The sequence below is a fragment of the Mixophyes fleayi genome, chromosome 5 (genome assembly GCF_038048845.1).
Source record: "Mixophyes fleayi isolate aMixFle1 chromosome 5, aMixFle1.hap1, whole genome shotgun sequence".
Classification (NCBI taxonomy): Eukaryota; Metazoa; Chordata; class Amphibia; order Anura; family Limnodynastidae; genus Mixophyes; species Mixophyes fleayi.
The window spans coordinates 204,387,497-204,411,414 of NC_134406.1; the positions used below are offsets into that span (position 1 = coordinate 204,387,497).

A 23,918-nucleotide genomic window follows, 5' to 3' on the forward strand; every position below is an offset into this window, starting at 1 on the left:
GACAAGAATTGAGTGTCTATTTTTTTTAGTAAGCAGTTATGTATGTGTTTTTGTATGTCTTAAAATTGAGACTCACTGTTGCAAGGCAAGTGTTGTGTGTGTTAACCCCAAAGTAGTGGAAAATGTAATACAAGTTGCCAAATAAGCTTCTATTATGTTTGTTGCTCACTGCTGGCATGTCCATAATATCAGAGTTTAATAGCCCTTTAAAACCTAGCTTTGACACTCATGGAAAATATTTTGTTTTACGTGTGTGTGTTCGTTTCAAACATAACTCCCATTATTGAGATAAGTGAAACAATATCACCATGTCAGTAAACTTAAAGTGGCAAAAGATTTTTTCTTTGTTTTAAACATAAGTACATTTTAAGCACATCTGATAACACACCCAGGGCCTGAGTCATTAACGGGAGTAAAGCAAAAAAAAAAAAAGAGTAAGTTTGCTCCAGGGCATACCATGTTACAATGGAAGGGGTGCAAATTAGTTTATTATTTGGCACATAAGTTAAATACTGGCTGCTTTTTCATGTAGCACCAAATGCTTGATAGTTGTTGTTTTTTTTTTACACTGAAATTTATATGTCTGTTCCCATATTTTAAATTTACCTCCCTGTCCAATGCAATATGGTTTTGCCCAGGTGCAAAGATACTCCTTTTTTATGCCTTGCTCTCCTTAATGACTCAGGCCCCCAGACTGTTTGCATGTCACATGAAGCTAGAGGTGGATGAAGGAGGGAGAGTCTTTGACAGTGCAGGCAGAGATCAGGAGCATATCAAAGCCTGTCTGCTCACTACATCATGTGACTGTGGTTGCCATGGTAGCCAGAACACTGCAGAATTAAAGATCATTAATAACAGGCTGAAGAAAGAAACCAAGGTCATATGCTCCACTGATTCAGAAAGTACTTCTGTGCAGAAATATGCTTTTAGGGCTATACACATGCACTTGTAAAATGGGTAAATATACATTAAAACTACACACTTTACTGATGCATTTCTAATACTCCTTTCATGTATTGCACGTTTACCTATACAATCTATTGTGCTACTAACCTGTGATATAGGTTGTGCTGCTTTGTAATACTTTAAACATGTAAAAATTCCAGAATGGCAGGAACAAGCTCATAAGAAACCATTCATCCTATTTTTCATGCACGTTTCAGGCATTGGGTAGTGAATTAATAGCACTTTAATAGGGCATAGGTGTAATCAAGCCCTTACAAATAATGTTGCTGAACAGAAATCTAAGTGCAGTGTTTCCCCAACAGGTAAAATTTTGAGGATTTCCTTAATCATGCACAGGTGAGTTCTAGGTCAATAATTATTCCAGACACAGATATCTTCAAAACATTAGCTGTTGGGGTTCTAGAGTTAGTTCTTCAAAGACAAATATTTCTATTTGTAGTTATTTTTCCAGAGAGTACCTAGACAAAAGCTACCATACATCTGAATAGCCATTTCAAATCAATGATGATGGCAGGTGAAATTTACAAAATGGTTTGTGCTTACTAAATCCATTTACATTAAATTAGTTTGCTGTGTTCTCCTTTATGGTATTTCAAATTCTCTGTCCCCATTGGGAAACATTTTAGTTTATACAACATCCGTATATAAAAAAAACAACCTTTTAAGAATGTCAGAACATCGTAGCTTGTCTTCTCCTACATCATACAATTTCACCTGTCTGGTGTCCTTTCAAAGTATTGGAACCCTGACATGCTTGTGGTAACGCCATGATGATTTCCAATCATAGATGATCAGAATAGATAAGTGATTAAATTTTAATGTGGATAGTAACCAATTAGTGTGTTTAAGTCATATGGTGTGGTATTAATATGGAACATTCTCAGGACAGAGAAGAACAAAACAAGCCTTTTTAATTATTAATGAGCAATACAAATCAAGTGTAAAAAGGTCTCTCCCAGGAGGCAGCAGCATTTGAGAGCGAGTTTCTAATTTATGCTTGCATTAAAATGTTCCTTTATGATACTTCAATTCAAAATTAGCGCTCCATTTTCTTAAGGCAGATTATGGTATCTATAAAACATATAGTCTTAATAAAAAGGCCAATGTGCATCTTTTACATGATCAATATTTTAGGGAGTATCATTTCAAGTAGAAATTAATAGTTGTGTGGAGGTACCATTATTCATTAATACGTACAGTTCAGTGGTTCCCAAACTTTTGCAGTTCGCGGCACCCTTAGAGTCTCCAATTTTTTTCAAGGCACCCCTCCAAAATAATTATTGAGCAGTCCTGTTTTAGAAGTAGTTGGGTCAAAAAATTATAATAAGTATTTAGGTCAGGACAGAAATACTTATTTAGTTGTATGCAAAAATGCCCCCTCTGCATCCAGACACACTGCCGCCTCTGCATCCAGACACACTGCCCCTTCTGCATCCAGACACACTGCCCCGTCACCCTGTCCCCCCTCCTCTGCCCTCTGTTACGCTGTGTCCCCCCTCCACTGCCCCGCTGTCACTCTCCTGAGCCACTCTCCTGTGCCCCGCTGTCGCTCTCTCCTGTGCCCCGCTGTCGCTCTCCCTCTCACTCCTCTGCCCCGCGCCAGACATAAAAAAAAAAAAACAAATACATAAACTTACCAATCCGTCGGGCGCCGGGACCCAGCAGCCTCCTCTCTCCCGCAGCTGTCACTGAATATTGACATCAGTGACAGCTGCGGGGGAGAGGAGGCTGCTGGGTCCCGGCGCCCGGCTGATTGGTAAGTTTGTGTTCTTTGTTTTTTGTTTTTTTTATGTCTGGCTCGCGGCACCCCAGTGACAGCGCCGCGGCGCACAGTTTGGGAACCTAGGGTACAGTTGCTTTCCAGACAATTTAGGGCACTCGGGGTAGGAGCCTAAGTTGTCATGAAGGATATATCCACAACAAATCAAATGAGTTATGTTATATTTCCATGAGGAGTTTATCATTATAAATGGTGCAAGACTTCTAGTTATACATACATTAATAGTTATGGCATATACTGTAATAATGTTCTTTTGCTCTGATGGGCATTGCCCTCAAAATGTGTTCACTCAAAGGATAAGCCACTTTCTATACAGACTGGATGTAGGACCATGAAATTGGTGACTAACAATGTGCCCAATTGTACATACCCCTAAGAGGACAAAGTATTCACCAGACATTGCCGTAGTCCCTGCCAGGTCTGAAGGGTGGTTACATAAGGACCTTCCATTTTGTTTTGTTTTTAAACACATACATTAATATTGTGCTAAAAACAAACATGGTCTTATTTGGTTGGGCAAGACCATGATCCCTGCGCAAGCACGGTTTTGAGTACTGAAGACCAGCGTTTTGCATTTACTTAGGGCTAGATTTACTAAGAGACGGTTTCATGAAACCGCCAGTTTTTGGTCAAATCACCAGTTAAAAGGCTGTAAACAACAGTTTCACAAACCACTACTTTACAATTCGCCTTCCCGATTTTTAACATGATCAACATACAATCTGCCAGATTTACTAAGCTGCTGTTTGACAAACCACCAGATAAACAGCCCAAAAACAATAGGTGGTTGTGGGATGCGAGCATGTTTGAGCAATATTGCCATTCAGAACATAAGAGGAGGCACAATTGACATAAATTATGGGGGCCAATCATTTACAGGGCAAAATTAATTTATTAACCTATGGGTAAATGTGTTATATTATGGGGAAATATGAATATATCATTATATTAACTGGGCAATACTATTTGATTGCTAATGGGGGCTAAAATTATTTATGATGCCCACGTGGAACTGCATAGTGCCCCCTTAATAATGAAAAATTTAATTTGCTTCCATAAGTTATTTATAAATTGTTCCTCTTAATCAATAAATAATGATTGCACCATAATTTATAAGTCAATAATGTCTCCTCTTATGTTCTGAATGGCAAGATGGCTTAAACAGCATGTTTGACCTATGAAGCCAATCAGAAGCAGATATCCCAAAAAAACAAACCTGTCTTTTGGATGGCAGTTTAGCGGTTTTCAATCCGCCAAACATCGCCAGTCATTTAACACCCCAGCCTCAAACCGTCCTATAGTGAATGCGGCAGTTTAAAACCACCACCAAAACATGATTCTTAGTAAATCTACCCCTAGAAGTCACCAAAGGAACTTCAGAATTATGCAGCTTTTTCTGTCTTCTAAAAAGTTATTAAAGTTAATTGGGAAACTTTTTCAAGCTTCTGAAATCAAACAATGTTTACGTTTAAAAAAAAAAAAACAGGTTTAGGGGAAAGGGAGGTGACATGTATGGTCCAAATATTATTATACTTTACACGTTATGTTATTATGTAGTAAGTATTATAGCACCCAAAACTAAAGAAAATTGAGTGAGATGAGAAATGGAGTCCTGTGCTGCCTCACATTGTCCAGGGCATGAGATCCTTTCTCCTACCTGGAACATGCCTTAAAACTACTAGCATGGTTGTCATCGTCCTTTTTACACCGTGAGCTTTTTATTCATCTGAATGATTTGTTATTTCACCTAATAAAATCCTCCCAAAAAATGTTTCGTTTTGGGTGGAATTATCCTTTAATCTCTAATAAGATTTTCTCTGTCTGTCAACCAACGATTTAAAAGCTTGCAAATGAAGCACTGTATTTACTTCATTTCAGACATACAAACTGTGCTACAAAGAGAGTACATAAGTACAATAGCTATTTTTATTAAGTACACAATATTTTATGTTTGCACATATAATTATTGTCATTGAATATTAAAGTGTAACTTCAGAGGTCTGCACGAACACCAAAACCAGGTCCTTTCGGAGGTTCAGTCAGAGAGGTTAGTCCTCCAGCAGGTTCACATGACAAACGTCCATTCCTGAAAGTAAAAGAAACGGTGAGCATAAATAAATAAATAAATCTAAAAATGGTCTCCGTACACACCATCATTAATTTATAATTTACGTATATATTGGAAGATATCTTGTTTGGGAGATGCTAAATACTATGATAGAGGTTTTAGAAGGCGGCGCTGGTTATAATAACTATGGTCACTGTCTGGTATTCTAATAGTACTTTTAAGATGGTCTTGTAAATAGAGTAACAGTAGCTTAATAAAACGTATCTTTGTGACCTGTGTTGTAGGCAGGTTAACGGTTATTATTCATCTGCACAGCAGGAAAAGTGCTACCTTCAAATTCTGAGCATGTCCAAAGCAAAGTGATTGCAGAGTTCTCAAAATCCACTGCTGTATTGTGTCTTTTAATACGGTGTGTTAATTGTATTCTTTGATGTCATGTGGACACACCAATTTTGAGATCTGGCAGAACTGCTGGTCTCTAGCATTATCCAGCTTGCAAGATGTTAGTTAGATGATTTTAAATAAAGAATTGCAATTTACTTATACAGAAACAGTTTAAATTATAATATTCAATTATGAAAAAGAGGATGCCAACATAATTTTCTTTCCAAATAAACCTACAATCCATAATTGATAACTTTTCAATATTTTCTCCCTAAGTATTGTCTCATTAGTAAGTTTTTTTCCCCTGATGAGAACAGGCGACACACATACATATCTTCACAACAGGCTCCTGTTGCAGTGTATCCAGAGATGTTCTTACTACTGCATTGCATGCCTGACTTTGTAGCCTAGCTACGTGCAAAACTGGGAAAACAGGTCTGTAGAAAATAGCAAATTCCAAAATAAATGAATAAATAGGACATGCGTTCTTAGCAAACTATCATTATACATTTACTTATGCTTGTGTGGACATTCCCTTTGGCAATATGCCTATGCATTCCTGACTTCTATAGACCTGTGGTAAAGATATTGAATAATGTGGCCGGAAGCTACACATAAAAGTAACAGTCACAAAACAAATGAAAACTTGTTTTCACACAACCAAGTTATGAGAGTATGTCATGTAGCTAGTTGTTACCTTGGCCCAGGATTAGGGTTTTTCCCAGCCTTCAAGTCATCAATTATACTTTCAATATCTTTTGGCACAAGATCCTCCTGCAAGATTGATACACATTATTGGTTATATAGTGTCACCATATTACGCAGTGCAGATAATCTATTCACACAGTTCCTGTCTCAATAGAGCTTACAGTCTAAATCCCATAACACACATACAGATGTCCATATCAGTCAGCAGGCAATTGTATACTGTGAACATACAGATGTCATTACGAATATACAGTATGTATCTAGGCTCCAAGAACTAGCTTTACCAATTTAAAGCATGCCACTTCCAACATAGAGATTTTCCAGATATCTTTATTACTAAGTCAAGCAATAGCCTGGTTTGCAACCAATCATGCCCACAAATGGATAGCTTTAGAAACCTCTGGGTAAAGTCTCCTTTTCGGTTGTGATTGAAAGAGTCCCAATCAAAGGAAGACGTGCTCTTTCACTTCTTCCAAAACTGGGACCACTATAGTTTTAATTTTAAAACTACATCCTTCTCTCACCCCTGGGCCCATCTTTATCATGTTTCTTACCTTAGACTAAGGGCATCAAGATGGTAATGGATGTTTTAAAAGAATGGTCAATGCCTGTCTCTGGAGACACTACTATGACCATTGAAAGCTTATAGCTGGACCCCTGACACAGAGTCCTCTTGTTATTGCGACCCCTTTTAAAAAACGTATGATCTTAATTCTCTAATCTGGTGATAGTGAAGTAATCTGATACCGCTAAACACAAACTGAATTGGGGAGCAAATCTAGGCAGGCCACCAGAGGAAGATATATGATCCACCATAGGGTAAAGGGTGTTGCAGTTCTCCATTTCAACTTGCGTTAAACTCTTATAAAAAAAAAAAAAAAAAAAAGATACTATAGAAGGTACTTGCTACCTACCAGACTAAAGAGGATCTATTGCACAGCCTCACCCCAATGTTGGAGAGGTTGTGAAGAGACAGACCGGCTCCTTCCATATCTGGTGGACCTGCCCCAAAATATCCACATATTGGGACAATAAGGCCTCTCTTCTCGCCAACATGACCCAAACATCTAGCTTCAAACATCCATGGGCTTTCCTCTTAATTCTGTCACTTGAAGGTCTGGACAAACGTTCTCATCAACTCTCGATTCAAATATTCAATGCAGCTAGATGTTTTCTGCTTACCTAAACAATAAATCTCACAAATTTACACTTTCAGATCTACTAAACACTTTTATATTAATAATCACTTCTCAGCTCTGGTATGTGCAGGTATACATAACTAGTAGCTCATCATTTAGCACTGAGGACCCCCTTTTAAAAAAAAAAAAAAAAAAAGTATCTGGAATGTTTGAGACTATATCGTGCCAAAAATTGACCAAATTTTAACAACACCTGGCATTTCCACTCCTCAGATTGTTCCTCACAGTGACTGTAGGGGGTATTTGGTTAAAATTTTGGGTGTTATTGTTTTTTTTTTGGAGGTGGGGGTCCCATGTCTGTAGTATATCCAACATCACGTGTTGAGATGAATGAAAAGTAGTCTTATCTTATAATAAACCACAGCAGTCATAAAATAAATGGCAGTTACAAAGAACATTCTTTGTTTGCTACTGGAGACTGTGCTGAAAGCAAGTGCCATGCCAACAGAAATGCTTCACCGATTGCTAATTTAGTCTTTTCTAAGGAACAAGCCAGATAGCAAGTACAAACAAGAAAAACCAGAGTAAAAATGTCCCAAATCATCCCAAGCTTGCAACCTTCTTGTTGGGATGTCAGAGATATAGCATGTTATGCGCAAATTCTCTTTTGATTAAATGTTTTGAATACACAAATGCAAGATGAATGTACTGTACTGCTCAATTTCTCATATACAGTTTGTCACAGTTTAGTGGTAGACCAGCCCCTTAACCGCCAGCTCAATGCAGTAGCCCCGCACATACGGTTATATGCCTATACAAAAGAAGGTCCAGTCTGTCATGAATGTAAAAAACAAAACAAAAAAAACAACACAACATTCATCAACATTTGCTTTGCTACACTAATTTTTTTTTAAAAGCTATTCCATGTCAAACCAATACATTGTAAAAAAAAATAAAAAATAAAAAATATCCTATCTGATGTCAATGTACTTCATATTTGCCAACAAGCATAATTCTATTGTCCCATAAGCCCCCAGGATTGATAGGCGTACTGCACATGAACTATATGTAAAAACTTTTCGCTTCTTGCCCTCCTGGCTTAGAGGAAGTGCATCATTAGTAGTACGAGAGATTAATGACCCTTCTGATCATTTTATAGGCAGCCTTGGTCTTATGGTAAGTAATCCTATAGCAGGGAAGAATGGGGTACAATGTGTCCTCAGATTAGTGATTCAGGATACTGCGTATGGGGAGCCAACCTCAATTTTTATTGCAGCACAGTTCTGCCTCAGCGCAGTTAGATTGTGACGAGGACACTATCTGTGTGAAGTGTTTATGTTCTCCCTGTAGGTAGGTTAATTAGCTGCTGATGGAAAGGGGTGTGTGGTACAGAATTTACACTGTAAACTCCAACAGGGCAGGAACACATTACTCAGTGCTACCATAATCGCCCTGAGTAATATGGTAGCGCTATGTAAATAAACAATAAATGGGTCTTTAACATGTGCCTCCTTTTTATGCTACATTACTTTAAGTTGCCCTAACCTCACACTGGGCAGGACCTTATTTTATATACCAGCTGGAGGCTGGGGCTATAGATCATGCATGCAAATTATTATTTCATTCTTCATGTTTTATCATACACTCCCCCCCCCCCAATTGATTGGATGTGGTTGAACCTTTCCCCAGATATAGATAAGATGGTGTGGCCCTGACTTTATTTACTTATATTTAATTTGTATATAGATATCCCAACAACCAAAATTTATTCTGAACTGGGCTTGCTACATAGAAATTGTTGCATTAATCTCGTGGCCAGAAAGCAAATCACACAACAGATGCCAATACCTATAATAGACAATAGGGATAAAGTTTATGGTACTGCACCTCAATCTCACCTTAGCAAATTACAATTCAATTTGCTGTTTTATATTGTAGCTACAGCACAGGCCATGGTAATATGCTATAAAGACCTTTAATGAATGTCATTGTAATCCAGGTGAAGTGTTGATTTTGCCTGTCAAATGTTCAAACGCTTTTTAGACAAGTTGTCCAGACATCTCACCACTTCTGAAGCACACAGCACTTATCACCTGGGCTCCACTTCCTGAAGCCTGTTAATAGTTCCTAAATTCAGTAAACAATCTCAATGCTTTACATTTGCCTAAAGGGTACCACATACCTGGAATAATCTACCAGTCTGTTAAATCCGACTCTAGACTAATATTTTAAATCTGTCATATCATATTAGAAACGTGTGTAATTGTAAATTATAATTTGACTTTTCTCTAACCAGAAAAAGTGTATTAGATATACCCAGTACATGCTTTCTATTTAACTCTCAATGTATTTCTACCTGGCATAACATATTTGTAAGAATATACAGACTATAGCACATCATAAAGATTACTCAGTGACCATGTAAAATTAAAAGGTCGCAAAATGAGTATTTCTATAAGGGCAGATGATGCAAGTTTGGTAACAGAGTACACAAGACAGAACACAACAGAATTTTAGTCTTAAGAATAAGATTCTCCAGTTCCATCCTTATTTTATTTCCAATATACAGGTCAACCTTTTACCACAGCGTTCTTCACAATCCTATATATCCCTACTCACCCCCTCACTGAGCCAGTCACATACTTCAGAGAGCAGTGTCTTTTCCCTTGTTTATTCTGCTGATCTACTTACAGCTCCATTCTCACTGCTCTTCCTGAGGGCCCCCAGAGGGGATGATGCTCTCCATGTAGTACACAGAAGCACTATGCTAAATCAGTGACTTACTGCTGGCCTCTCTCGTTTTTCTGAGCTGCCAATGCATATGCCAATGTAATTACCAGACGCTATTACATGGACGGCCAGCACTTACATTCCTGTGTGCTCCAAGATGAACACTAATGTAAACAAAGAGCATTGCCATATTTAGGAAAGCGTGAACAGTAACTGAATTCTGACTGGGGACACAGAGTTTTGTCCCACTGACATTGCTGTTTTTTAACTTATCGTCCTAAAAATATAGTATTTGTACAAAGAACATATTTTCAGTTTTATTTTGCAATGTTATTATCGACAAGTATATTACATTTACTTTTCACACTATTCATTGAATACATTTCAGGCTTTTTCACACCAGATTTGTGGTTATAGTATTTACTTGCATAAAAGGTGGTTCCTATTGCATACTACTTATCTAGTGTGCATGTTTACAAGCCTCAATGCAAACACCATCTGCACATCTAAAACCCTTATTTAAAGTACTGCTTTGAGATTAGCAGGTGTATTGTCTATCTAGTAACACAGCAACAATCTCAATATCGATATATATTAGGAATACACTTTGGTTGATAGCATGTGCCTGTAATAGAACAGCTTGCCACAACGATTGAAAGCCTCTAAAATCAGTTCCTACATCGTTAACATGTTTTGTTTTGTTGTTCCATGTGTGCGTATCTATACACAAAAGATATTTGAAGACCAGGATGCAGCCAACATGTTTCTGATTTTCTGAACGCTATTTTTAAGTGGACTAATTCCAAGTAAAGTAAATGTTATCTACCCATATGCTAAATCTACCACTGAAACGGAACTTTATTTTTTGACACATTCATACAAGTAGTTACTAGATCATAGATTAGTTTGCCAACACATAGGATTTTATTATTAAGCTAACCGGGTTTCTTCATGTCCAATGTATATATTTATTTGAGACATGAGCGTAGCCCTGTATTACTCAACATACAAAGAACTAGTCTTCTAAATGTTCAATATGATCACTTCACTGAAGTAGAAATAATAGGTCATGAACATCATAAGCATAGTGTCAAACATAGCAGTAAAACTAATCTCAGTGTGACTTTTCAAATGAGTGCTAGCTGGATTGACAGCCTGCACCTTGGATGGTTTCCCTGCACTTTCCAGCCATCCTAACTGGAAGCTTTTAAACTATAGGCGGTTCTCCAGCACATAAATAACACCAACATACAGGTAAGAAGAACTAGTTGTCTCCTTTTAGAATGTCTGTGGAAAATAAACGGTGGTAAGTAATCAAACAATATCTGTGCTTTTATAATAGAATGACATTATACTGCTTAGTGCTCTTTCACAGAAAATATTACTTGTGCTTAAAATACAATTTTAGTGTCATGTTTTCAAATTGGTAGCCTGCTCTAATCACTAGAAGCCAAGCAACAAAACAAAAAATTAGAAATGGTTACTCAAATACTATACTTACATAGTAGTTGTCATTAATTTGTACCATTGGTGCATTTACACAGGCACCAAGACACTCAACCTCTGTCAGTGTGAACAGGTGATCAGGGGTGGTCTCTCCCACATGTATTCCTGCGATCAGAGTATACAGTTAGCTTACCTAACTTGCTACAACTATACCACAATAAAGCCACAACATAGCAAACATAGTATTGACCATTTTATTTTCTTCTATATGTATAACATACTAAATATGTATTAATTACTAAAAAATTGTGATTAGCTAGTGACCATATACACTGACCTTACAAAAAATAAACTTCATATTGGAATTTAAACGCTATTTAAGCATTCAAAGCTGCATACTGTCTCAGTGGTGCACGCACTAATCGGTGGCAACTAATTAATTGTTTAATGGCATTAACAGTCAAATCAAGTTATTTAATTTGCTATATTACTGATTGGGAAAATTGAATGTTTATTAATAACTTTATTTTTTTTATTACCAACACTGAGCAGTACATCATTCAAACGTTATGGCTAAAAACAAGTTCTGTGTTCAATAACCTCCTCTCCTACTACCTTTCTGGCTGTCCCTTCCCTGAGGTGCCTGCTGCTACCTAAGGCACAGGAGAACTTGCATCCATCCAGTCTGACCTTAGCAGAATAAAAGTGCTCTAATAAAGCATCAGTCCCCCCAGCGGCTATGAGATGAGCTGAATTAGTTCCCTTTAAATGAACAGAGTGGTCAGACATCAGGTAACAGCAGAGATCTCAGAGGGAGGGAAACAAAAGTGGACAACTCCTCAAAAAATTACTTTGGAGGAGGAAAAAATAAATCAAAATTATGCATTTATTTTTATTTTTTTTTAACAACTGACATTTAATTCTACACAACATATTTAAAATAATGTTTCAATTGCACCATTATTAAGAATTGTGATGCATGGGAGAAATTGGTATCTAAACACATGTAGTAAAGTTTAAAAAACTGCTTAGTGTTCATGCACTTTACATAATGCAGGTAGTCTCTAACATCAAAACCTTGGTAAGCGAGGTTATGTAGAAATAATATGTAAATAATTATTTATTTATTTTTAACCAGTGAATACTCAATCTTTGTATAAATTGCACGTTGATACCAATTTTTTTGTTTGTTTTATAAATTGGTTTGAAAAAGGATCAAGGACCCATACTTGCTTCCCGCTGCTTAACATTATCGTGTTGCATGCTTTAAATCAGGATTGTCCAACCCGCGGGCCGCATGCGGCCCAGCATGCCTGTAAATTTGGCCCAGGAGGAGTTTTGGTTGTGGCAAGGGGGCAGCACTGTTAATGGAAAAAAAAAATCCTGCAAAAAGAAAATACTTATCTTGCGGTCACACGGTCACGTCAGCTGGTACTCCAGCTCCCTCCCTTGTCTCCTCCGTGCGGTGCTCGCAGTGAATCTCGGGCGTGATGTCATCACGCCAAACATCCATTGCGGAGCGCAGCACAGAGGAGTCACCCAGGCAAGAAGAACAATCAGCAGCACAGAATTGGCGAAAAGAAGAGAAGAGGACAGGAGAACAAGCCGATTAAAAGGTAAGTTAAGGGGATTTCTTTTTATTATTTCAAGGGACGCTGACCAGTGAATAAAAGTCACCTGGTCCTGGAGCATCATGGACCTTATCTCCCTGCTACATACTTCTACTTGTAATACTAATGGGGCATTATATATTATTCTCTTTGGCCCATTATAAATTGTTATCCCTTAACTAACATAGTGGTGTAATTAGCAAAACAGGTCACAATTTGGGGTCACGGTGATGTATATGTCAGGTACCGCAGGCCTGGTCAGGGCACCCTGATATACAATGCCTGGCTTAAATGCACTTTCTTGATATTGCATCGAAAAAATACAAAAAGTGATTATAGTATAATAACTAGAGAGGATTTTTTGAACAGGGCGATTGAAAGGTAAGTATAGGGGGATTTGAAAAAAAAGTGATATATATATATATATAAAAAACTTTTTTTCTCATACATATATATGTTAACTATGTTTTCTATGTTTTTTGGATGATCAGTTATTGTTAGTGTATTTTATGTGCGGCCCAAACCAACTCGTCGTCTTCCAATGTGGCCCAGGGAAGCTAAAAGGTTGGACACCCCTGCTTTAAATGGAATGCAATGTAGCAATGGGTTCACACAACATATAATAATTAAAGGATATAAAGAAACAAGACATACCAAGCTTCTTTTGGATTGCCTCTAGTATTGAATCAGAATCTCTAAGCATACAAGGTGTTGTTGTACAAATTTGAATGTGATATTTTCCTACTGGTTTCCTGTTGTACATGGTATAGAAAGTTGCCACTTCATATACTCGCATGGCAGGCATCTCCAACACTTCAGCCACCTGAAAACACAGCAACATCTACTTTGAAAACAATCCTTTATAGGCGCTTATAGTCAGTGCTGCCAACGTATGGGTTATTTAGTTTTTGTACCAGTGTCGCTGAGAATTTGTAAGTCTGCTAATAGTGTTACCATACAGGAACCAAAATGTGTGAAGACTGTCACAACCAGGATAACTCAGACTGCATGAGCTAAATGTGTGTAGTTAATGTGGGACTTGACTGGACAAGAACCACAACTATTTAATGAATGAACCAGTACACACATTTCCTGACAAGTGTTTGCGCAGCATTAATTCCAACATTGGAACAGTCACAAGTATTAATGCTCTATGCATAGTAACTTTCTTGTAGGGAGGCTTTCATAATACTTTTTGAAAACGCTGCCAAAAGCATGAAGTCTACGCTTTAAACAGGTGTCTTAAAACACGTATACAAGCCCATAGTGTGTGTCACACAAGCTTTTTAACATGTTGCATTTTACCAGAAAAAAAGTGTTAAAGGCTGTCCTCTTCCAGTCTTAAAAACAAGAGGTGTCAGGATACCAGACATGGGTTTTAATCAGGTAAAACAGCCATCAAGGTACAAGTATTTTAGCTATATAAACTTATCTTAATTAAAGTACAGCAAAAAGTACACAATCATATTGTGTTAAACATCCTTTGTCATGGACAGGATACTAGTTTGTATGTGGTGTGCCTTAAAGTGATGAGGTTATTGCAAATAATCCTAAATTTGTCACTCCCTTTACTTACAAGACAATTGCTTGAGTAGCCAAGACAGATTCAGTCCTTCATATCCAACAACATTTAGCTGTGTTAGTTCTAGGCCTAAAAACTGAAGGGCTACATAGGTGGGTGGGGCATCTAACTTGACAGCAGTGTCCAAAAGTGGACAACACTTAACTTTACAAAAACAACAAGACAATTTTAGCATTGGGTGGCGTTTTTTCGGTGTTGAGTTAATAACCTGGAGTGGGCCATTTGCCCAATTTGTTAGGTCACCCAAAGCCTTCAGTGATCTAATGCAGCTTTTCTGTAGATTATTAAAACTGACATTTTTCAAACAGGGAGTGATATTGTCAATGCCCCATTCCTGGGGACTTCTCTGTGTATGTAACAGGCCATCAGTCTAGAAAAGAGCAGCGCTGGATTATTGAAGGCTCTATGGGACCCAGCAGATCAGGTGAACGACACACTCCAGGTAAATAAACTCTAGATTTTCTCTTAACATAGTTAACTCCAGCCAAAAACAATTTTTAGCTTAGGATGTTGTTCTCTATGGAGACACCAAACAATAAGAATGCAGAAAGCTGAGTAAAGGGTCCATCTTCCATTTAAGGTCAGTACCATGAAAATTGACAGTGTAATCCTCATAATAATCTATTAATCACCATTCTGGGGTCCATTCACACTACAGGGCAATGCAACACATGCAACTTTACAACCAGCAAATACAAACCCCATAAGGAAATAAATGGTGCTAAATATGGATGTACCCTTTACCATTCATCCAGAATCATTAATCTCAGGATAATTTTTCAACATGGTTACATTTAAATTCCAACAGCCCCTACTGGCCAAGATTAATATTGCCATGATTAAAATATGGCCTGCACACCTTAAAACCAAATTATTATAAATATGTATTTCAGACAGGAGGTACTTTGCAGACGTTTAAGAAATCAGAATGGTCTCATACCAACTAAAACATTCCAAATGGCCTTTGTGACCACCTAAATATTAGCGGAAAAAGTTCAAATAGTAAGAAAACATATTGTAAAGTTAATGCTTGTATCAAAGTTCATTGTTTACCCCTGAAGGAACATGTTCTCTATAGAAAAAAGTTAAATAAACTAGTTGGACGCATGAACAGTCTTTCAAATAGTCAATATTTGCATGTATGACAAATGTGTCATACATGCAATATATTACTTTGCAGGTTCTATTTCATTTGGCTTTGTAAAATATAGTATTGTGAAGATGTACCTGTCCCAATTGGCTATAGGTTGATTTTAGCACTTCAAAGTTACTTATATATGAACATCACTAAAATTAGAATAAAAGGGTAAAGGGATAGAATTTAGCTTTGAAGCACGGTATTGTCTTTATACTTTCAATCAAACCTTGTTCATAGCAGAGATAGGCAGCCATCCATGTTGTCTCTGTGCCAAATCGAGCACTGGGATTACAGCTGCTGCTTTGTGACCTTCTGGGTAGTTGCCAATTATAACCTCTATTCTCTTAAAAGAAAAGAAAAAAAGTTAAAAGCTGATTCTCAACTTGTAAATATCAGTAGTGTTAATGAGATCTAGAATAAAAAGCAAAACAATTTAGTTGCAAGCTCGGCATACACTAATCTGTGTTTTATAAACAGAAATATATATAATATAGAAGATAAATGTGCCCTATTTGTGCACACAGAATACCTGGTGATTTTCTGCAGTGAATTCAAATGGAGTATCTGGGTTGTTTGAAGGGGTATCTCTGTGCTGCCATAAACATAGTAAAACAAGATGAGAACACAAATAGAATGTTACATTCATATTTACAGTCACTTGCTAAAGGCACGCTAACCCTGAATTTTACATTTGTAATTGTCTAATATAAATATTAAAGGGTAACTATAGAATATATTCTTTATGAGACTGTACCTAGTGTCTTTGATGGTGCTAGCAAATCTGCATTCAGGCTCATTATGTGGTACAGCTCCATTATTTTCTCTCTCTTCTACCTAATCTCCCAGATCTCTCCTGTTACTCTAATTGAAGTGTGATAATCCTCTAACAGAACAACAGCTTGGTGGTGTGGCCTAATCTCAAGTAATGTGTGCGACATCATTGAGGCAGGTGTGATGCAACTAGAGGAGTGGACAGGCACAGAAATGTCAGACACAACTCCCTAAATCTAGCAGTGTTTCCCAACTCCAGCCCTAAAGAACCCCCAACAGGTCATGTATTGAAGATATCTTTACTCATTCTCAGGTAAATTATATTTTACTGGGTTAGTTATTATTATGATTAAAAAAATCCCCAAACCATGACCTGTTGGGGGTTCTTGAGGGCTGGAGTTGCAAAAAAAAATGGGCTGCCATATACATTCTCCTGTGCTAGGCACGACTATGTAAAGAAAGGTTACTTCATTTTTAATGCAAAAAGATGACCCAGAACCAGCAAACTCTGGGAGGCGGAGCACATTGTAAAGAACAATAAGCCAGAATGTATTGAACAGTGTCTTTAGTTTGTCACCTACAGTTGCAAATGTACAGTCATGGCGAAAAGTTTTAAAAATGAAACAAGTATTGGTTTCCACAAAGTTTGCTTCTTCAGTGTTTTTAGACCTTTTTGTCAGATGTTGCTATGGTATGCTGAAGTAAAATTACAAGCATTTCATAAGGGTTGAAGGCTTTTATTGACAATTACATTACGTTTATGCAAAGAGTCAATATTTGCAGTGTTGACCCTTCTTTTGAAAGACCTCTGCAATTCGCCCTGGCATGTTGTCAATCAATTTCTTGGCTACATACTGACTGATGGCCGCCCATTTTTGCTTAACCAATGCTTTGAGTTTGTCAGAATTTGTGGGTTTTTGCTTGTCCACCTCTCATGAGGATTGACCACAAGTTCCTGTCCATGGACCCAAAATTTTGATGTTTTGATCCCCGAGCCACTTAGTTATCACTTTTGCCTTATGGCAAGGTGCTCCATTCATGCTGGAAAAGGCATTGTTCGTAAAACTGTTCTTGGATGGTTGGGAGAAGTTTGTCTTGGAGAATGTTTTGGTAGCATTCTTGATTCATGGCTGTGTTCTTAGGCAAAATTGTGAGTGAGCCCACTCCCTTGGCTGAGAAGTAACTACAGGATGCTTTACTGTTGGCATGACACAGGACTGATGGTAGCGCTCACCTTTCCTTCTCCAGACAAGCGTTTTTCCCCCAAACAATCTGAAAGGGGATTCGTCAGAGAAAATGACTTTACCCCAGTCCTCAGCAGTTCAATCACTGTACCTTTTGCAGAATATCAGTCTGTTCCTTATGTTTTTCCTGGAGAGAAGTGGCTTCTTTGCTGGCCTTTTTGATACCAGGCCATCCTCCAAGTCTTCACCTCACTGTGCGTGCAGATGCACTCATACCTGCATGCTGCATTCCAGAGCAAGCTCTGCATTGGTGATGCCCCGATCCCGCAGCTGAATCAAGTTTAGGAGACAGTCCTGGTGCTTGCTGGATGTTCTTGGGCTTCCTGAACCCTTCTTCACAACTATTGAACCTCTCTCCTTGAGGTTCTTGCTAATCCAATAAATGGTTGATTTAGGTGCAATCTTACTAACAGCAATATCCTTGCCTGTGAATCCATTTTTGTGCAAAGCAATAATGACTGCACGTTTCCTTGCAGTTAATCATGGTTAACAGAGGAAGAACAAAGATTTCAAGCACCATCCTGCTTTTAAAGCTTCCAGCCTGTTATTTTAACTCAATCAGCATGACAGAGTGATCTCCAGCCTTGTCCTTGTCAACACTCATCTGTGTTAATGAGAGAATCACTGACCTGGTGTCAGCTGGTTCTTTTGTGGCAGGGCTGAAATGCAGTGGAAATGTTGTTTTGGCAAAGAGGGACTGAAATTAACTGAAATTCATCTGATCACTCTTCATGACATTCTGGAGTATATGCAAATTGCAATCATAAAAACTGAGGCAGCAGACTTTGTGAAAAACTATATTTGTGTCATTCTCAAAACTTTTTGTCGATAACTGCTCAAGATCTTGGGCAAGGAACAGAATTTCACATGAAAGATATGCATTTAGTTGAGGGTTCTATAAACCATGACCAAGAATGTAAACTTACCGCAAATAAGGCTCCTCCAGCTCCGTTGCATCTTGCAGTTTTGTGTAAGTATCGTCTGACCTATCAAACAAACCAAAATAAAGGACATGAATATGTCATATTCATAGAAACCTGTCGGCATGCACATCAATATCATTTTATATACAGACTATAAACAATACAAATAAAACATGTTAAAACAGTACATAAACAACCGATATGCTTTTTTTAAACAAAATTTCTCAACAAATACTGGATAAATTAGCATTTAACTACTTATAATATATGTAAGAATTTGATATAGTAGCCAATACCATTAAATGATGAAGAGTAGCTGTGAGATTCTGTATATACATTGGTTCTAATGTCTGGGTCACATAGTTCATAGTCAATGTAAGTATCTGTTTATACTTGTATTTTAGAGAAGATGAATTGATCTATTCCTTAGTCTATTTAAAAGTACAACTTAGGTTTTTTTTCTTTTATATGACCCCATGTCACCAACTACTCAAACCCCCCATTTATAATAAACCACTGCATAGTATTGTAACTGCCAGCTCTCCGCCATCACTATTCCAGTATAGTGATGGAAGTGGTGCAGGCATTTAGTGCTCTAACCTGTACAAGTACCCCACTCTTAACCATAGCTACAATGTTTTTATAGAAGCACAGAGTTTCCATATTAGGGTTACTTGTTAAATGTAGTTTTTGAACTAGAATGTGGCAGAAAAAAAATCATACAAAAAAAACCAAAAAACTTGTTGATCAATTTATCATTATGCGACATTTTTTAAAGCACTTTAAGCAGTAACAAAGGTGTGAAGGTGTGTACCCTCTTAGAACTCAGACATAATTGACCATTACATATACACTGCTAGGGGTTGATACTTAAGAGCACGCTGGTTTTGACTTTTCTAGGAGGAAATCCCATATGATAAAGTTACTCCTACAGCAATAGGAGAAAATATAATGAAAATAATGTTTCTGTAAAACTGTAAAATATAAGGATATTAGAAATCACAAAGCAGTTATGTGACTATAAATAATACAAAGCCACAGGTCATCAAATTCTAAGGTGACTTTAAATATTTTTTTATTTTACAGTAGGAAGTACAATATTCATTTTAATACATGTTTCAATTTAAAAGAAACTGTATGAGATCACTCCCATATGCATACGATCTGTATCCAGGAGGGACCCCATTCTAGAACAGGTATTCTTTAAACATCTTCCTAAATGACACCTTGGTAATATTACCAGGCTGAACACATGTCATATTTTCAAAGAGTGTGTCTTCAATGTCTCATGTTCCCAAAGAGAAAGACGATTGGCATTTTGAATATTCGTTCCTCAAGATGGATGTTCAATTACCAGCATGGAGTCAGGAGGGAATTTTAATTATGTATATGCCACCAACTCCTTTAAAAAAAATTGGACTGAGCTTTCATGATTTTTTTTTTAGCCGTTCCTCTGAATCACAATTTTAATTTTTTTAACTCAAACTAGATAATTATGTAATCATGTTTACTGCACCATGGGATAAGCTATTCAAGGTGGTACTTTTATCAGCAGTATGAACAGTATAATGTACGTACGTATGTCTGTATGTATGTATGTACTGGGGAGAGATGTCTGTTACAGATATACTGGCCATACTACAGTCATGAGAAAAGCAGGAATGGCGGGTAGCTGTATATATGTAGAAAAGTTGGACTGGTCATACTATTTACATTAAGAGATATTAAGGCTGTGTACACACACCTATGCAATCTTACTTCAGATGCAATTTCTGTAACAATTTCACCAACGATTTAAAGTCCTGATGGACATGCAGATTCATGTGTACACACCCACGAGTTACCTTCAGATCTGTGATTTTCATCTGTCATAACCATCTGCTGAAAAGTTTGTGACTCTGTACACACTCTACACTGCTGATCGTGAGTATACTTCCATATTTGCCAGACATCGTTCCATCGATAATCATGATTTTTAGTGAGTTTAGAAAACCAAATCAAACAATACGATGTGCTTTGGTGTGATAAATCATCATTGTGGGAGTGTACACATTCTTGCAATATCTGATCAAACGGTTGTTATCGACACATGATAAACCCAGCTTAAGACTTAAATTGGTGTCAACATTCTAGACTTGTCATTAAGAAAACTTACTGCTGATGAGTGACGTTGCCATGAACTAAAAAGTTGTGCGTGTAGTTTTAAAAGTCGGAAAATATGGAAAATGTAAAGGAACTATAATCGAACACAATCGAGCACCGAGTTACTAGTATACACTAGAGAGCCCATTATAATTACCAGCATACAAAAAAAGACGCCATTCTAATGGGCAATATACATTACAGAAACCATTTTAGCAACTGCAATACATTGTATATCAGTTACTAATGGGATATGCATTGTGTGACCTAACTACTGGTCAGTCTATTATTATTGTTTATATAGCACCTATATGCAACACTGTGCAAAGGATAGGTAGCCATTCACATCAGTCCCTGCCCCAATCTAAATTCCCTACCACACACACACACACACTAGGGTCTGTGTGTGTGCGCTAATTGCTAATTCTGTAATTAGCATTAATCTACCATTATGTTTTTGGACTGTGGGAGGAAACCCATAAAAATGTATGAAGAACATTCAAAGTCCAAACCAATATGCCCTGGTCAGAATCGCACTCGTAACCCTAGCGCTATGCGGCTGCAATGCTAACCACTGGGCCACTGTGCTGTTTAGCTCTGCTCTTCTTAATGGGACATATGGGCTTATTACTTTCCTCCAGTGGAGGAAAATAGTGACTAACTGGAGGAAAGTAGTGACTTCTGTAACAGCAGCAGGCAAACACACAGAAAATATACCCAGCATGTTCCTGTAGCACGTAGAAAAACTGTGCCACCCTCTAGTGCTCAGTATGGAGCCCTGCAGTGTTCATCACATATCAGCAGAGATGTCTACTCATTCTCCCCTTGGCCACAGCAGCAGAGAGGGTGCGGTAAGGAGTCTTTGTACTGATGCAGCTCACGCTATCAGTGGCTGCTGGCACTTCGAGGCAAATCAAGGGAGAATCCGTTAACTCTGCAAACTCACATCACTTGAGCTCCTGCCCTCCAAGTTTTAAGAACATGCTCCAAATACAAACCAAGGTCACCATGTAGCTGTAATGCAAGAAGATTGACAATGCTCTCCTCCAGTCAAAATGGTGAATTTTCTAGTCACCATGGTAGACAGATTGTCAGGTCGACTTATGCAATAAAATTTCCATTTGTCTGTATGCTATATGCAATTCTTACCATGTTTTTCATGTTGTCTGGACTTTATAAGTTAATATTTATTGCAGCACAACTCCCAAATGTTCTGATTTCAGCAGGATGGTCCTTACGTTAGCACATTTATCCCAACTTGCGGAAAGTATGTCCCTTCTCACGATTGGGAGTGCATGCTGCCTCTGGTGCACTAGGCAATTCAAGAGTATTTTTAAAGGAGAAAGGGTGGGGGCAGCTAGCCCTTACAGAAGAGCATGGCACACCCCCAATGTGGTGTAATAATGCCCCTTTTTATGTATGCGCCACACAAATTTATGCCAACTACCTCCAGGACAATGCTGGAAGGTGTGAAGAAAAGTGTTCCAAATGCAATAAAAGTATGTTATAATAATACTCCATAATTTTATGCATGATATGATAGGAATTGTTCTGCTCCAAGGTCCATCAAGACAGTACCACCCATATGTTTCGATGCATAGCATGGTATTGCTGGAAATAGTTTTAAAATGCTATAAACTATGACCTGTTTTTAATATACTAATAACACAGAACGTTTTTATTGTGGACATTCGTTTGGAATAATTTACCATGTTCAGTTACATATGTGCATTTTACAATCCATGTAGTGCTTTCCTCCAATCACTATTGATGGATTTTGGAATAAAGCAAGCAGTAAAATGCAGCATAATACCGTGCACATAACATAGACCTGTCCCTCAGAGGACATGACTGAGGGTGCACTCACTGTGGGGTCAGTGTACTGTCTGGGCCGCGCGCTACACAGTGAAGGTCGCGCGGACACCCGGTGTCCGAGCCTCATCCGCCGTTACCGATCACTGTCTCCCTTACACATCTTACTCACCGAACTCGTTACGCCGGCCCGGAGCCTCGCACACAAGAGCATCGCAGCTCAGAGGAATACAACTCTATTGCCCCTAAAGGAAACAGCCAGACTATACTAGGAGAGCGCAGATCTCAGTAGGCCGACGACCAGTAAAGACCTTATAATGCAGACAGTACATTCCAAGGTGAAATAATCGAATGCCGAGTAATCGTCACATAGCTTTGGAAGACGGAAGTTACCTTTAACCTCTGAGCTGTCACTGGTGCCGATGACATCTTATTGGATACCTACTGGTTGCGGCTGCTGTCATCCTCACCTGAGACAGCCAGAGAATGAGAAGGGTTATCATTAGGCGGTCTGTCAGTGTGAGTGTCACATGTAAGACAGTGAGTGGGTCTCTGCTGCTGAGTAGGGAGGGCAGTGAGTACAGGGAGGCCCTCTGATCCCCCGTGTAATCTGGTACTTGTACTAGGGGGAATCTCAGTCATATTCAAAATAAAATCGTAATATATTAGGTATGAATAACGTTTCTTAACCCCATTATAGCCATAAGGTTTTTACTAATACTCCTGAATGTTCACAAGTACATTTTATATCACTTTTTTTTCAATACAGAGATTTTTTTTGTAGCACAGCATAATCATAATAGTTCTCCCAGAAGTAGCAATACCAAATGACAGTACGTTATACAGGGTCTGAAACAGCATAGGTTCCAGAGACAAAGGTGTACATGTTACTTTTTGTTAGTAGGGGTCAGGTCCAGTATTGGAATAGAAAGTAATCAGTTCATATAAAGAGGCCAATTACTATCCAATCAGATTACCTTTTTATGGCTCCCTTGTCATCAGATTCATATAGTTAAAGCTAATTCCTAAACAACCATATAGTGGCCAAGTCTGGTACAACGAATTTAAACATTTATACAAAGATTGGTCATTTCCATCCAAACAAAGGATATATCTTAATCCTCAGTGGTCAGGTCTTGTACGGGTAGGGCTCCCATGTGTTCCAGTTTTTCCAGGATAATCTTTTCTTGGAATTAATCATGGTATGATAAATATGGGTTAATTAGGACAGACCCCTTGCTAAAAAAAAAATAATAATAAAAAAAAAATACTCCCCCTCATTATTTTTTTCTGCCCTCCTACATAGCCAGTGTTTGCTGTCTACCAAGGCAGTTTCAATCTTTCTTGCCAAGCTAAAATGAGCCCTTAGTGTGGCTGGGGGCAGCTTTACACTTGATCAATGCCAGTATTGCAGAGTGTCTGGGGTTTGGAGTAGAGCATTGCTACTTGTTATACTTCTTGCTAAGGGAGCATCA

General features: G+C 38.0%; 1 protein-coding gene across 2 annotated transcripts; it reads right to left on the minus strand.

Moving 5' to 3' along the window:
* Positions 1-4,654: 4,654 nt before the first annotated feature.
* On the minus strand, positions 4,655-22,777 carry NDUFV2 (NADH:ubiquinone oxidoreductase core subunit V2). 2 transcript variants are annotated; one of them, XM_075213301.1, is made up of 8 exons: positions 22,616-22,777; positions 18,493-18,552; positions 16,081-16,143; positions 15,778-15,894; positions 13,486-13,654; positions 11,277-11,386; positions 5,896-5,972; positions 4,655-4,832 (listed from the first exon to the last, which is right to left on the minus strand). In XM_075213301.1, the coding sequence occupies exons 1-8, from the start codon at positions 22,655-22,657 to the stop codon at positions 4,739-4,741; spliced, it is 732 nt and encodes a 243-aa protein (XP_075069402.1). In that variant the 5' UTR covers positions 22,658-22,777; the 3' UTR covers positions 4,655-4,738. The 2 variants fall into 2 exon arrangements, with proteins under 2 accessions (XP_075069402.1, XP_075069401.1); XM_075213300.1 differs by lacking the exon at positions 22,616-22,777 and adding an exon at positions 22,499-22,609.
* Between the last annotated feature and the right edge of the window lie 1,141 nt (positions 22,778-23,918).

Excerpts from the sequence above, each read along its gene's own strand:
- NDUFV2 (XM_075213300.1), bottom strand. The coding sequence starts at position 22,573 with ATGAGGCTCGGACACCGGGTGTCCGCGCGACCTTCACTGTGTAGCGCG. Across the intron at positions 13,655-15,777 it reads CTATCTCTGCTATGAACAAG|GTGGCTGAAGTGTTGGAGAT; the intron begins GTTTGATTGAAA and ends CTGTGTTTTCAG. Across the intron at positions 4,833-5,895 it reads AACCCTAATCCTGGGCCAAG|GAATGGACGTTTGTCATGTG; the intron begins GTAACAACTAGC and ends TTTTACTTTCAG.